The sequence below is a fragment of the Trachemys scripta genome, chromosome 19 (genome assembly GCF_013100865.1).
Source record: "Trachemys scripta elegans isolate TJP31775 chromosome 19, CAS_Tse_1.0, whole genome shotgun sequence".
Taxonomy (NCBI): Eukaryota; Metazoa; Chordata; order Testudines; family Emydidae; genus Trachemys; species Trachemys scripta.
The window spans coordinates 12,123,084-12,135,734 of NC_048316.1; the positions used below are offsets into that span (position 1 = coordinate 12,123,084).

At 57.4% G+C, this 12,651-nt stretch overlaps 1 protein-coding gene across 1 annotated transcript in view; it reads left to right on the top strand.

The window, feature by feature from the left end:
* DISP3 (dispatched RND transporter family member 3) overlaps positions 1–11,666 on the top strand; it is a gene marked incomplete in the record, with an annotated part of 60,546 nt that extends 48,880 nt beyond the window's left edge. Inside the window, 11 exon segments of the mRNA XM_034753119.1 lie at positions 696–818; positions 1,532–1,668; positions 2,374–2,555; positions 3,347–3,477; positions 3,587–3,762; positions 5,068–5,194; positions 6,512–6,657; positions 7,371–7,530; positions 8,008–8,121; positions 9,961–10,127; positions 11,304–11,666. Of these exon segments, the coding sequence (XP_034609010.1) occupies positions 696–818; positions 1,532–1,668; positions 2,374–2,555; positions 3,347–3,477; positions 3,587–3,762; positions 5,068–5,194; positions 6,512–6,657; positions 7,371–7,530; positions 8,008–8,121; positions 9,961–10,127; positions 11,304–11,666 (1,826 nt within the window).
* Positions 11,667–12,651: the final 985 nt, after the last annotated feature.

The following is a 12,651-nucleotide window of genomic DNA, read 5'->3' on the forward strand; positions in this document are numbered from 1 at the left end:
CCTGCCCCTCCGCAGCGAGAAATGGCCACTTCAGCCAGGCTCTGGCTGGGGGCAACTCCAGGGGAACTCCCCTCCCACTGATGCCAGGGCAGCCCTGCTGCAGCTGGAGCTGAGACGGGGTTAAGCTAAACCCTCTCTTTATTGCCACCTATGTTGCTGTGACAACTGGTCTCCTCCTCCTGCACCCCTCTAAGGGAACATTGCCCGGCCGGCAGAGGGACAGTGCCCCGCTCTACCTGTGCTTGGCTGGGGCTGAGCTGACAAGGCTTGGTGTGTTCCCGGCCTAAGAGCGCTGGGTGTGGGGCCAAGCAGACGGAGGTCCCGGGGTGTGAGCGGCCCAGGAGGGGGAGCGCTGGGTGTGGGGCCGAGCGGACGGAGGTCCCGGGGTGTGAGCGGCCCGGGAGGGGGAGCGCTGGGTGTGGGGCCGAGCGGACGGAGGTCCCGGGGTGTGAGCGGCCCGGGGGGGGGAGCGCTGGGTGTGGGGCCGAGCGGACGGAGGTCCCGGGGTGTGAGCGGCCCGGGGGGGGGAGCGCTGGGTGTGGGGCCGAGCGGACGGAGGTCCCGGGGTGTGAGCGGCCCAGGAGGGGGAGCGCTGGGTGTGGGGCCGAGCAGATGGAGGTCCCGCTGTGTTACTGGCACACCGAGCTCTGACAATGCCATTCTCCTTTTCCTCCCTGACTAACCTTGTGGGACAGGTTTGTTTCAGGAAAAGCCCCACAATCTGCAGAGCAACATCCGAACCTCCTTGGAGAAGAAGAAACGGGGCTCGGGACCCCCTTGGGGGAGCAGAGGGGGCACGGCTGATGCTGTGAAGCAGGGTGAGTGCACAAGGGGACTGGCCGTCGGTCATTCTGTCCTGTCGCCGACTTCCGGCCGGGCCCGAGATCCTGTTTGGGAAGGGACATAACAAAGGTCGGCTCTGAACAGACAGAGAAAAGGGATGTAGCTTCAGATGCCTCCCTATCAAGCCCTGATTTGATGCTGGGCGTCATATGGTTCAGGGAATGAGAGCCACTGAGAACATTCGCCTTCCTTCTGCCCCAAAATAGTCGTTGCTCCCGGTGCTTCAACTCCTCAGAGCTGCACAGCAGACAGGCACTTGGGAAGAGCAGCTTAACAGAGTGGCAGTGTGGTCTAGTGGTCTGAGCATGGGACTGGGAGCCAGGAACAGCTGAGTCCTAGTCCCCGCTCTGCCACTGACTTGCTGCCGGGCTTTGGGAAGTCATTCAACCTGCTAGTTTCCTCACCCTGCACCCCAAGGGGTTGGGGGATGGGTCAGACCCCGAGCTTCATAGCCCCAACGGGGTCAGTAGGGCTCCATAGCTTGTGCCAGCTTAGGATCTTGCCCCCGTGTTCCTAGAGCATGGTTGGAAATGGCGCCATCCTGTGGAGAGGCAGAGAGTTGTGTTCAGCTAGCACTGGGGAGAGGATAGACCGGATGCCCTCTGCGTTCGCTCCCCTGGTTTGTAGCGTTAGCCGACCGATCAATGTCTTTCCCCTCCACCCGGCTGACTGGGGTGTGTTTTTCTAGATCCCCAGGGGACTGTGTATGTCTCCAAGTCCAAAGGCCAGGGCAGGCCAGCCGTCTACAGGTTCTCCCTCAACGCCAGCGTTCCTGCCTCGTGGCAGACGGTGTCCCCGGGAGATGGGGAAGTGCCCTCGTTCCAGGTGAGTTCAGGGAGTGCATTAGACTCTTTTACGGCGCGCTTGCATTGCAGAGCAGCCAGCAGGAGCTCAGAGATGAGAGCAACAGGGCACTGCTGTGAGGAAGCTCGCACCGCTGGCTTCCCAGCTGGCACGGACAGGAACACTGCTTGTGTCCTACCCAGTGCTGCTGGGATGCCAGGTGTCGATCCTGGGCTGCCATGGTGCCACCATTCATCCCAGAGCCACTGCGGGAGAGCAGGCGGGAGGCGGCGAGGGATAAGAACTGACCTACGGGAGGTTTCTGAGCCGTTCTGGGATCCTCGCTTTGTCCGTCCGTCCATGTGGAGGCAGGGCAGCCGAACGGCTCAATCCCAGTCTAAGGGGCTGAGCCGGGCCTGCACAAGGAGCCTGGTGGCTGTCTGGCGGAGATCCCCCTAGCACTTGATTTGCAGCGGGGGTGAGCAACCACAGCTCCAGCTGCAGTCTGGGGGAGCTCAGCTCCCCTGGCAGCCAGGCTCTAGCTGGATCCAGCTCCCCACGCTCGGGGAGGAGGCAGAGGCGTGGGAGGGGCAGGTCTGGGTGGCAATGGAATCTTTTCTCTCTGGCCCTGTGAGGGCTCAGGGTAAAGCGGGGGCGGGGAGTGTCTGATGCTAACGTCTCTTTGACCTTTGCCTGCTCTGCGGCACTGTGCGGTTAAGTGTCTGTTTTCGTTAATCCATTGCTTAGGTGTATAGAGTTCCTTTCGGTAACTTCACCAAGAAGCTGACAGCTTGTGTGTCCACAGTAGGGCTGCTTCAGCAGACGAGCCCCCGGAAATGGATGATGACCACCTTATCCTGCGATGCCAAGAGAGGCTGGAAGTTCGACTTCAGTTTCTACGTCGCGGCCAAGGAGCAGCAGCGAACGCGGTAACCGTCCCAAGTGGGTTCAGAGCCATAAATGCTCAGCAGCCAGGGAGTGGCGCTGCCTCGTGGTCAGTGCAAGGAGCGGGGAAGTCAGGATGCCCAGGTCTCTCCTCAGCTCTGCCACAGACTCGCTCAAGAGGCTTCGTTTCTCTGAGCCTTGGTTTCCTCATCTGCAAAATGGGTCTAATTCTGCTACGTATTGTGCGCTGCTGCCCTCTTCTGGGTAGAATTGGAATTACTCAGTTATGCACCATAGCCCCTTCTGGCTAATGGAGAGTCTAGCCTGTGTGTTTGGAACAGGAGGTTCTGCGTTCGGTGTGTGGCCGTGGCGCCCTGCCCAGGGAACTCTGTGAAGTCATGAGTTTGTTGCGATACTCTCCCACCTTTGCAGAGGCCACCGGGGTCCCAGGGTGGGAGGTTCTGTCCAGGAGAGTGGGATCATCGATGCTGTTAGTGTAACGAATGGATGGTTGTTAGTGGATTCCTTATGTGATAGAGAGAAATCCCTCTCTTGGCGGTGTGTGGCTGTGGGCAGCGCAGATACACCGCTCCTGTGGGCACAAACTCATGACACCTCTGAGTCGCTTTCTCCCCTAATTCTTTTCACTGCTTCTCCAGAGCTTCCTTCCCTCACCTGCCCCCTCCTTCCCTCTCCTCTCCCCAGCGCCGTTTCCATTGCCAAGCCCCTAAACCTGCTTCCTAAGGGCCTGGCCTCACGGAGCTGCTTTGTGCTGGCATCTCGCGCCCGCCTTGCTGCGCTGGACGCTCCGTCATGCCCTCTGTTTGCCCTGCAGGAAGCTGTATTTCGCCCAGTCGCACAAGCCCCCTTACCACGGCCGAGTGTGCATAGCGCCCCCTGGCTGTCTTCTCAGCTCTAGCCCGGACGGACCCAACAAAGGTTTCCTCTATGTGCCCAGCGAGAAGGGTAAGCTGGGGAGAGCTGCAGGGGCACGTGGGCACGGCTGCAGTGGAACGGCTGGCCAGGGGGAGTGTTGGCTTTCTCGGCTTGTAACCCTCCCCTCTTTGTTTGACAGTGTCCCCCAAGGTGAAGCTCTCGGCCACCTCGGGCTTTAACCCGTGTGGGAACACTGGCTGCGGGAAGCCGGCAGTGCGGCCGCTGGTGGACACAGGGGCCATGGTGTTTGTGGTGTTTGGCATCCGCGGGGTGAATCACACCCGACGCCCGGATAACCACGTCATCGGAGACATGGTACACGTGCTTTCCTGCATGCGGGCCTGGCAAGCCCTGGGGGGAGGGGCTGATGCAGGAGGACTTCCCCGAGTTAGATTGCACCAATGCCCGCCTCCCCGAATTCTTGTGCGCACCCCGGACTCTCCCGCAATCCCTCCCCACCCCGACCAGCTAAAATAGCAGGGGCGGCAGGGCTGTGATGAGGCACTTACTAAAGCACGTTCGTTGTTTGCGAGCTTACTGCAGATGTAAATCAGGGTCCCCCGGTGCAAATTATTTCCAGCTTCCCAGAGCCCAGGATCTAACCACGTACGTTTGAGACCCTCTGGGGTTTGTTGTGGATTTTGGAGGGGGACCCAGATCAGACTTAGGGTGGAAACGTGGCTGAAAACTTGACTGTGGAGCAAGAGCCATTGCTGCATAACTGTTGTCTGGCCTGCGGTGAGATGTTAGATTAAATAAATACGAGTCAGTTACTCTAGGGACTCTGATTGTCCATGTGCAGCCTAGTTCCCAAGCCGGACACATGGATGCTGCTTCCCCAATAAACACCCACTTACCTCCATTTCCAGGCAACTGCAGATCCTTCCCATAGTGCAGTACCCCTCCGGAATGCAGCCAGGGGATAGAGCTGCAGGTCCCACAAGGAGCTGGCTGGGCTGCTCCTACAGGAGGGGTAGGGGGTCCGTGTGCTTATTCAACATCCGATCAGCCATGCTGTGAATGTCCTTGTGGTCACTTGCCCACACTCCCCTCGTCTAGCCTGGGCGTTGGATTGTCTAGGGCCTGCTCTGCCCCGGGTTTGTACCGGGCTAATGATGTTGGGGAGTTAAATCAGTCCAAACCCTGGTGTGGACGCAGTTATATCAGTATAACGGTGCCTCTTCCTTGCAGGAATAAATTATACAGCTGTGCCACTCTAACTACACCGGGCTAGTTAAAGGGGCGCTCTTTTGGGGTGTAGATGGGGCTTGTATCTCGCATGTCGAAAAGCCCTTGGGGCGTAGCTGTAACACCTCTAGAGCTCTGGTTGGCTCGCCAGACTTGTCTGGATGCTGCTGGGAGCTGGGCAGGGTTCTGGGTACAGGGGCACCCCAGGCTAACCTGCTGAGCAATCCACGTTGCTTCTTCATGCCACTACTCCTGGTGTCCAAGGCAGGACTCCGGCTCCCGGAACTAGGATGCCAGTTGTTCTCTCTGGACCTTGTGCCCAGCTGTGGGGGGTGGAGAATGTGTGATCAGTCATACGCCCGAGTCCTGTCCCACCCCGCCAGGCTCGTGCCTCACGTGTTTGGCTCTCGCTGTTGTGTCTCCTTGGGAAAGGGCAGCGTTATCTACGATGACAGCTTTGACCTCTTCAAAGAGATTGGCAACCTGTGCCTCATCTGCAAGGCCATTGCCGGCAATGCTGAACTGGTGAAGCCAGGAGGGGCCCAGTGCCTGCCCTCAGGTATGTAGGACGAAAGTCCGGGGACAGGCGCCCGGCATTGACAGGTCCCCGTGTAGAGGACAAGCCTGCGTGGCGGGTGGGCTTGGTAAGAGCCGTAGAAATTGCCCCATCCTGTCCTATTTTCCATCTCACTGCAAATCTTATCTGAAATCGTACTTCCCAAGTCTCCTGCCACCGGCTCCCCGGGGCTGTGACCCTTGGCTCCGTCGCTCTGCCTCATGCTTTGGGGAGTAGTTAAATAATAGACGCTGGGCCCAGTGGAGCTGCTCCCCGAACCGTGCTGCTAACCTTTTCCTGTGCTCGTAGCTGGGTTTGAGCAAGACGTGCCCTAGCCAGACAAGCTGCAGAAGGGATCTTTCAGCTTCCTCTATCACGGAGCTGAGAGATGGAGCAGATCATCCAGTCCATTCCCATCACGGCGGCTCCATGATGTCCGTGGAGTTCCTCCACTTTACCCCCGTGCAAGGTAGAGCAGGATCTGGCCCACAGTCCCCACAGAGCAGAGACTCCAGAGAGTGAACCGGTAACCCCTCCTGGGTACGTGGCATGGCTTCGTAGTCACTCACCCGGCATGTCGCACCCCAAGGAGGTGTCCCCCTGGGCCAGGACGGCAGGGAGCCCGTGTAGGAGATGATGCAGCAAACTTCTGTGTTGGGTTTGGAGGGAGCTGCAGGTTAACCCGTATCGGGAGGAGCCCTGGGCCAGTTTTAGACCTGGGTAAGGAAGGGCACCCCAGTAACCCAGGGCAAGGCCGGCAGTGTTCTTGGAGCCAGCCACCCCTGCCTTCAAACATCTGTCACTCACCCTGCCAGCAAAACTCTCCTGTTGATTTGGGGTGTCGGCCTTGTCTCCTGACCTTGCAGCTTTGCAACCCGACGCGATGTCTTTCTGCCCCAATGTAAATGCCACGAGAGTTCAGGAGCTGCCTTTGGGGGCGGGAGGGATCCCTGAGGGCCAGTCCCACCCTCTCACAGCTGGGGAAAAGCTGGCATAATGCAGTGCCACTGCATTGACTCCAAGCGAGCTGTGTGGACCCACATCAGCTAAGGGCCTGGCCTAGAGAACAGGGGGTCACTGGCCTACCACCCCATCCTGCTGGAAGACTAGCGTCTCCTGAGAGGTACCAAATGCCCTCTGCTCCCTTTGAAGCCAGCAGTAGCTGAGGGCTCTCGACCCCTGGTAGGGACGGGCCCCGTGGTGCCAAGAATCCAAATCTGGAGCCAGGGGAGAGCAGGTCACAGGAGAAGCAGCTGTTCATGAACAAGAACTGCAACTCTGTCTTCTCTGCCCCTCCCCCCTCTTCCCCTCTCTCTCCAGGGTACAGCATCTCCTCCTTTCTGCAGATGCTGCATCCCGAGTGCAAGAACCTCCCTGAGCCGAACCTGCTCCCCGGGCAGCTCTCCCACGGGGCGGTGGGGGTGAAGGATGGCAAGGTGCAGTGGATCTCCATGGCTTTTGAATCGGTGAGGGCGCTTCCATGTTCCCTGTTCCTTCCCCTGTTACCCGCTCCCCCAGCACGCGACGCGGGGGTGCAGGAGGAAAGCAAGCAGCCGCGTTTCAGGGGCTGTCCAGATGGCGTCATTGGCTTCCGCACCGATTCTCCCAGACGTCCATGTATTAACCCTGCTCTCTCCAAGGCTCGGCTTTGCAGCACCAGCCCTGCTTCATCTGCAGGTGTCATTTTGCACTTGCCAATAGCTGTGCTCCTGCTGCAGGTGGGCGTCGACCTGCTTGGGGCTGCAAATGACGGCGGCATCTGACTGCTACCATTCGCGCACACAAAATGGCCTGGACAAAGGGGGAGGCTGCAGGCCTGGCACGTAGATCCCCGAGGTTTTTCTCAGCTCCCAGCGCTGTGGACTCCCCCTGGGAGCTGCAAACCCAGATGCCTCTTCCCCAGCCCTAAAGAGCCTGCCCTGGCGGTTGTGATCACTGGTTTTGGCCCATCAGACGGGCTGGCTGGCACTGGCTTTGCGGTGCCCTTGGTTTAGCTGTCGGGCGTGCACGGAGCAGGCGTCCTGCAGACGAATACACCTGCTCCTCTTGCTGGGCTCCGGAGCAGGGCAGCTGAGTGGGTCCCCGGATGAGTGGGGAGAGCTGGGGCGGGTAGGTGTGAATGGGAGATGGTGGGGTTGTGTTAGCGACTCTAAGGACCGGCCCATTTGCTTCCTTGCAGACGACCTACAAGGGCAAGTCTTCTTTCCAGACATACTCCGACTACCTGAAGTGGGAAACTTTCTTGCAGCAGCAGCTCCAGCTCTTCCCTGACAGCTCCGCTCTCCGGCATGGCTTCCAGACCTGCGAGCACTGGAAGCAAATCTTCATGGAGATCATAGGTAGGGGGCTTCAGCACCTATCCCCTCCCCGTCACCCTGGCTCAGTCATTGATCTTCACCCCAACTTCCTTCTTATTCTCGTGTGTTGTGGGAGCAGCCCCAGGCCCCAGCCAAGATCAGGCAGCTATCGTGCTGGGGGCTGTACGAACACCTGTCCAGATGCTCACTGCCCCGAGGAGCCCACAGGCTAAAGAGACAAGACAGAACCAGGCTGGGAGGGGAAACCGAGGCCTGGAGAGGAGAAGCGATTTGCTCACGCTCACCCAGCCAGTCAGTGGCAGAGCAGGGGTAGAACTTGGCTCCCCTGACTCCCACTCCATTTCCCCATCCCCTACATCCTCCCCGTCACGTTTGCCCCAGCTGGAGTTAGTTCCCAGCTGGGTGATTTGCCCCATAGCCACGCCCTGCTCAGCTCAGCTGGGAGTGCAGCCGCTGCTGCAGTCTGAGGCTGGAGCCAGGCCACTTGCTCTCTTCCAGGTGTGCAGAGCGCCCTGTACGGTCTCCTCCTCTCGCTGGTTATCTGCGTGGCTGCAGTCGCCGTGTTCACCACCCACCTTCTCCTCCTGCTGCCGGTGCTGCTCAGTATCTTAGGTAAGACACCCCCAGAGGTCTTCAACTTCCCATTGCCAGCAGGAATCGTACAGGGCTTGATTCTCCTCTCGTTTACACTGCTGTGCTCCTATTGCCTGCACTGGAGTCACTGCTGATTTACAGCAGAGTGACTCCAATGGGCCCTGGCCTCACTCCTGATTGCCCTGGGAGTGGGTGGGAAGGGACTCAGGAGCCGCGTTTGCAAAGGGTCCCCAGCTTGAAAGTAGATTTTTTTTTTTTTCCTGTCTACTTTCTGGAACGTTTTCTCTACACAATCTCCTCTATTGGTTTAAATAAGGGTTTTAGCTACCCAAACGCCAGCCCTGCCTCTGGTGTATAATAATGTGATTAAGGCCCATGTGCTCTGAATAGCAATCACTCTCCTTTCCAAAGATCCTCAGTGGGGGATTATAAACACAGAATATTTTAGTGAGTTCGTTAGTGTTTTAAACACATTTGTAAATAGCCTGCCTCTGCCTGGCTGGTGATTTGACCATATTATGGACTGAGCATGTTGCTAAACTTCCCTTTTTAAAAAGCAAATCTATCATTTGAAAATGATTTAGTCTCCCACTCATGACTCACAAATAAACATCACTTTCTTCTAGAAACCAAACACATGCAGAACTCAGACAAGCAAATCAAGGGGGTTTTGTAACATGGGTGCTCCCCCCCTCCCTTTTGGGCTGTGCTTCGTCGCCAAAGGTTACTGTCGATCAGTGGTTCTCAACCAGGGGTACACGTACCCCCGGGGGCACTCGGAGGTCTTCCAGCGGGTACATCAACTCATCTAGAGAGTTGCCTAGTTTTACAACAGGCTACAGAAAAAGCACTAGCGAAATCAGTACAAACTAAAATTCCATACAGACAATGGCTTGTTTATACCATACACTGAAAGGTAAGTACAATATTTATATTCCAATTGATTTATTTGATAATTATATGGTAACAATGAGAACATGAGCAATTGTTCAGTAATTGTGTGCTGGGACACTTTTGAATTTTGATGTCTGATTTTGTAGGCAAGTGGTTTTTAAGTGAGGTGAAACTTGGGGATACGCAAGACAAATCAGATTCTTCCCAGGGGTACAGTTCTCTGGAAAGGTTGAGAACCACCGACAGTGGTCGGTCAGTCTGTATATCCCTATACACAGTCAGTCGGTCTGTCTCTCTCATACAGTCCCCAATCACTCTCGTATCTGAGCGACTCACAAATCCGAGCGACTCACAATCTGAGCGTAATTTGGAAGCTCCACCCCTAGGTTCTCAGCAGAGCTGCTCGGGAATTTTTCAGCAAATTGTTTTTCACCAAACAAATACAGATTCTTAGAAACAGAAACCGTTTGTGGAACCAGGTCCGTGTCGGAGGCTCTCCCCACTTGAAAAAATCATCAAAAATGAGACATTCCCAGTTTTCTGGTTTGAAAGGACTTTTTGTTTTGAAATTTAAGCTAATTAGACTGGGGGGGAAAAAGGTGAAAATCAAAATCAAATCTGTCAATCGGCAGAAATGGGAAAGGTCTGGGGCTTTTTGATTGATGAATGTTTTCGAGATGTTGACTTTCCATCCCGACGGTAAGAACGTCCAGACTCTCGGAAAACGTCTGCTACAGGAGGAGGGCAGAGTGCCCAGTTCTGGTTCGGGGTCTCTCCCCATCTGATGCGGGGAGGAAGGGATCGGCTGGCTGGGACGCCCTGCGGTCGACGGCGATGCACAGGGCTGTCGCTGCTTCATTGGCTTCAGTGAAGCTGCTTGGATTGATGCTCCCTGTCCAGAGAGCCCAGGCTTGATCTAGCCTGAAGCCCGACTTCGCTTGCTGTTCCCCTCTCTCTGTGCAGGGGTCGTCTGCCTGGTGGTGACCATCATGTACTGGTCCGGCTGGGAAATGGGAGCCGTGGAGGCGATTTCTCTCTCCATCCTCGTCGGCTCCTCCGTAGATTACTGCGTGCACCTGGTGGAGGGCTACCTGCTGGCGGGGGAGAACTTGCCCCTTCACCAGGCAGAGGTGAGTTCCACCCCGGCCTCTTCCTCATGCTGATGTGAGGTCACGTGGAGCCGGGCCACGGCAGGGGGCAAGCAGCAACACAGCTACATCCTCCTTGGGGGGATTCCTTTCCCCCATCAGCCCCAGAGGAGCTCCCTGGGCCCAGGCTGCACCCCCGGGCTTTGACACAGGACTCCGCTGAGCTGCGGCTGGCAGAGTGATGGTTCTGAGCCGGGGCCTGTGTCTCCGTGACTGGCCCCTCCCTAGTACTTTGCCCTTATGAAGACAGTCCCCGCGCTGGGGTGGTCACTGGAGTCCAGGGGCACCCGTCTCTTCCCCGCGCACTACGGGTACGTCTATCGTGCAGCCAAAACACTGCAGCACCAAGGCTCCGAGGCCAGGACGACTGGCTCAGGCTGTGGGGCTAGAATAGCAGCCGAGCTGTTCGGGTTCGGGCTGAAGCCCAGGCAAGGGGGAGGGTCTCTACGCTGCTGGTTTTAGCCCTGCGAGCGCGAGGCAGTTGGCCAGGGCTCTGAGGCTCGCTGCTGTGCGTCTTGTATTGCAATGTAGACACCCCCTGAATGCTGTGCCTCGCTGCGCTTGGCCATGCTCCTTCGGGGCAGGACAGCTGAAGGGCCAGGAGGTGCCTCTACTGCATCTTTGGCCCCGTGCACACTGTCCCCATTCCAGGCATTGGGGAATCTACAATGCAAGGGTCAGAGTTACATCCCTCAAACTGGAGTAACTCCGCTGGCTTCAGGGGAGTCCCTCCACATTGACACTGGGGTAGCGGAGACCAGACGCTGCTTTACAGGTCTTGGCTTTGCTGGGATTGTAACCCCGGGTGCAGGCTGTCAGCATCGGACTCGCACCAGTCCCGTGCGATCTGTACGGAGGCTACATGGGTACCACTTACTCTGAGAGCACCTCCGCACGAGGGGCTCGCACTGCACTGCTTGCAGCTGCACCGGGGGCTAAAAATAGGGTGACCAGGCAGCAAATGTGAAAAATCGGGGTGGGGGTGGGGGGTAATAGGAGCCTATATAAGAAAAAGACCCCAAAATCGGGACTGTCCCTATGAAATCAGGACATCTGGTCTCCCTAGCTAAAGACCCCATGCAGAGAAGGCCCCAGCCCTCCCGTGCCTTCTGGGTGCAAGCACCCGCTGCCCATTAATGCCGCCATCTGCCCTGCCAGGACCCCACCTCCTGCCGCCAGTGGAGGACGATCGAAGCCGTCCGGCACGTGGGCGTGGCCATCGTCTCCAGCGCTGTCACCACGGTGATCGCCACCGTCCCGCTCTTCTTCTGCATCATCGCCCCCTTTGCCAAATTCGGGAAGATCGTGGCCCTCAACACAGGCGTCTCCATCCTGTACACCCTGACTGTGAGCACTGCCCTGCTGGGCGTCCTGGGGCCCAGCACCTTCACCCGCAGCAGGACTTCCTTCCTCAAGGCCCTGGTGGGCGTTCTCCTGGCCGGCGTCCTGGGGCTGTGCGTCTGCCTGGCCCTGCTGCAGAGTGGCGTGAAGATCCCCCTCCCCAACGGGACATCCCTGTAGTCCCCGCACCGGGCTGCCTCCGTCTCTCTTTCTCCCTATTTTTTTTAAAGGATATTTTTTGTAAAAATGAAAAAAAAAAATTCCTTTTTCCGGACGTTTTTTCAACTCCAGAGGCACTTTATTTTCTACTGGGTTTTGCTCTAAACTCGTATTTATTTTGGCAGTGATGGATGGATGGACTGACAGTGCACCAGGGCCTCAGTGACTCACAGCCACCTCCTCCTTGTTCGTTAATGAGTGGAGACCCCGGCACCCGCCCCCTGTATGACACCCCCGTGATGTATGCGCCACCACAGACGCTCCACTTAGGCCTTCAAAATAGGACTTAAGGGAGAGGCAGGCCTTTTGAGTTTCATCCCCTGGGCCCGATCCTTGGCTGGGGTAATCTACGTCTGCTGATTTATGCCCGCGGAGGGTCGAGGGGGTTTTGGGGGCGTTGGGGAAAGTCCGTTGAGGCTGTCCAAGGGTCAGTGATTCCCAAGGAAGCTCCTGCTGCCACTGGTCCACGCCCCAGCCTGTGGGGATCTAGAGTGTGCACAGCCGAGTTGTCTATTGTGGGAGTTCTTGGCTGAACTCGCTTGTTGCTTTGGAGTTATCTGTCTGTCTGGTTTGGCTGGGTGCAGCTGCTGGTGCGTCCTTTTCAGGTGCAGTCCCAGAGCTGAGAGCTCAGCGGGGTTTAGGGATCCCTTTTCCTGAGCGTGTTGTGTGCTGAGTTTGCCGGATACTTTATGGGCACGTTCCCCTGTCCTGGTGCTAAGGTGAAGCCCACAGGGTCATCTGCTTGTACCTGCCCTCACCCCCTCTCTTTGCCTCCCCACTGAGCCCCCGATGTCCACTCTGACCCATCCTCACCTCTGTGCCCCAGGTTCATTTTGTCAAGTGAGCCGCTCCAGGGCACTGGCATGGGGTTGGCGGCAAGTAGCATCTTCCCCTCTTCACTGGGGGCACTGCAGAGCTCGCCCCACTGTCCTAAACGCAGCTCTAA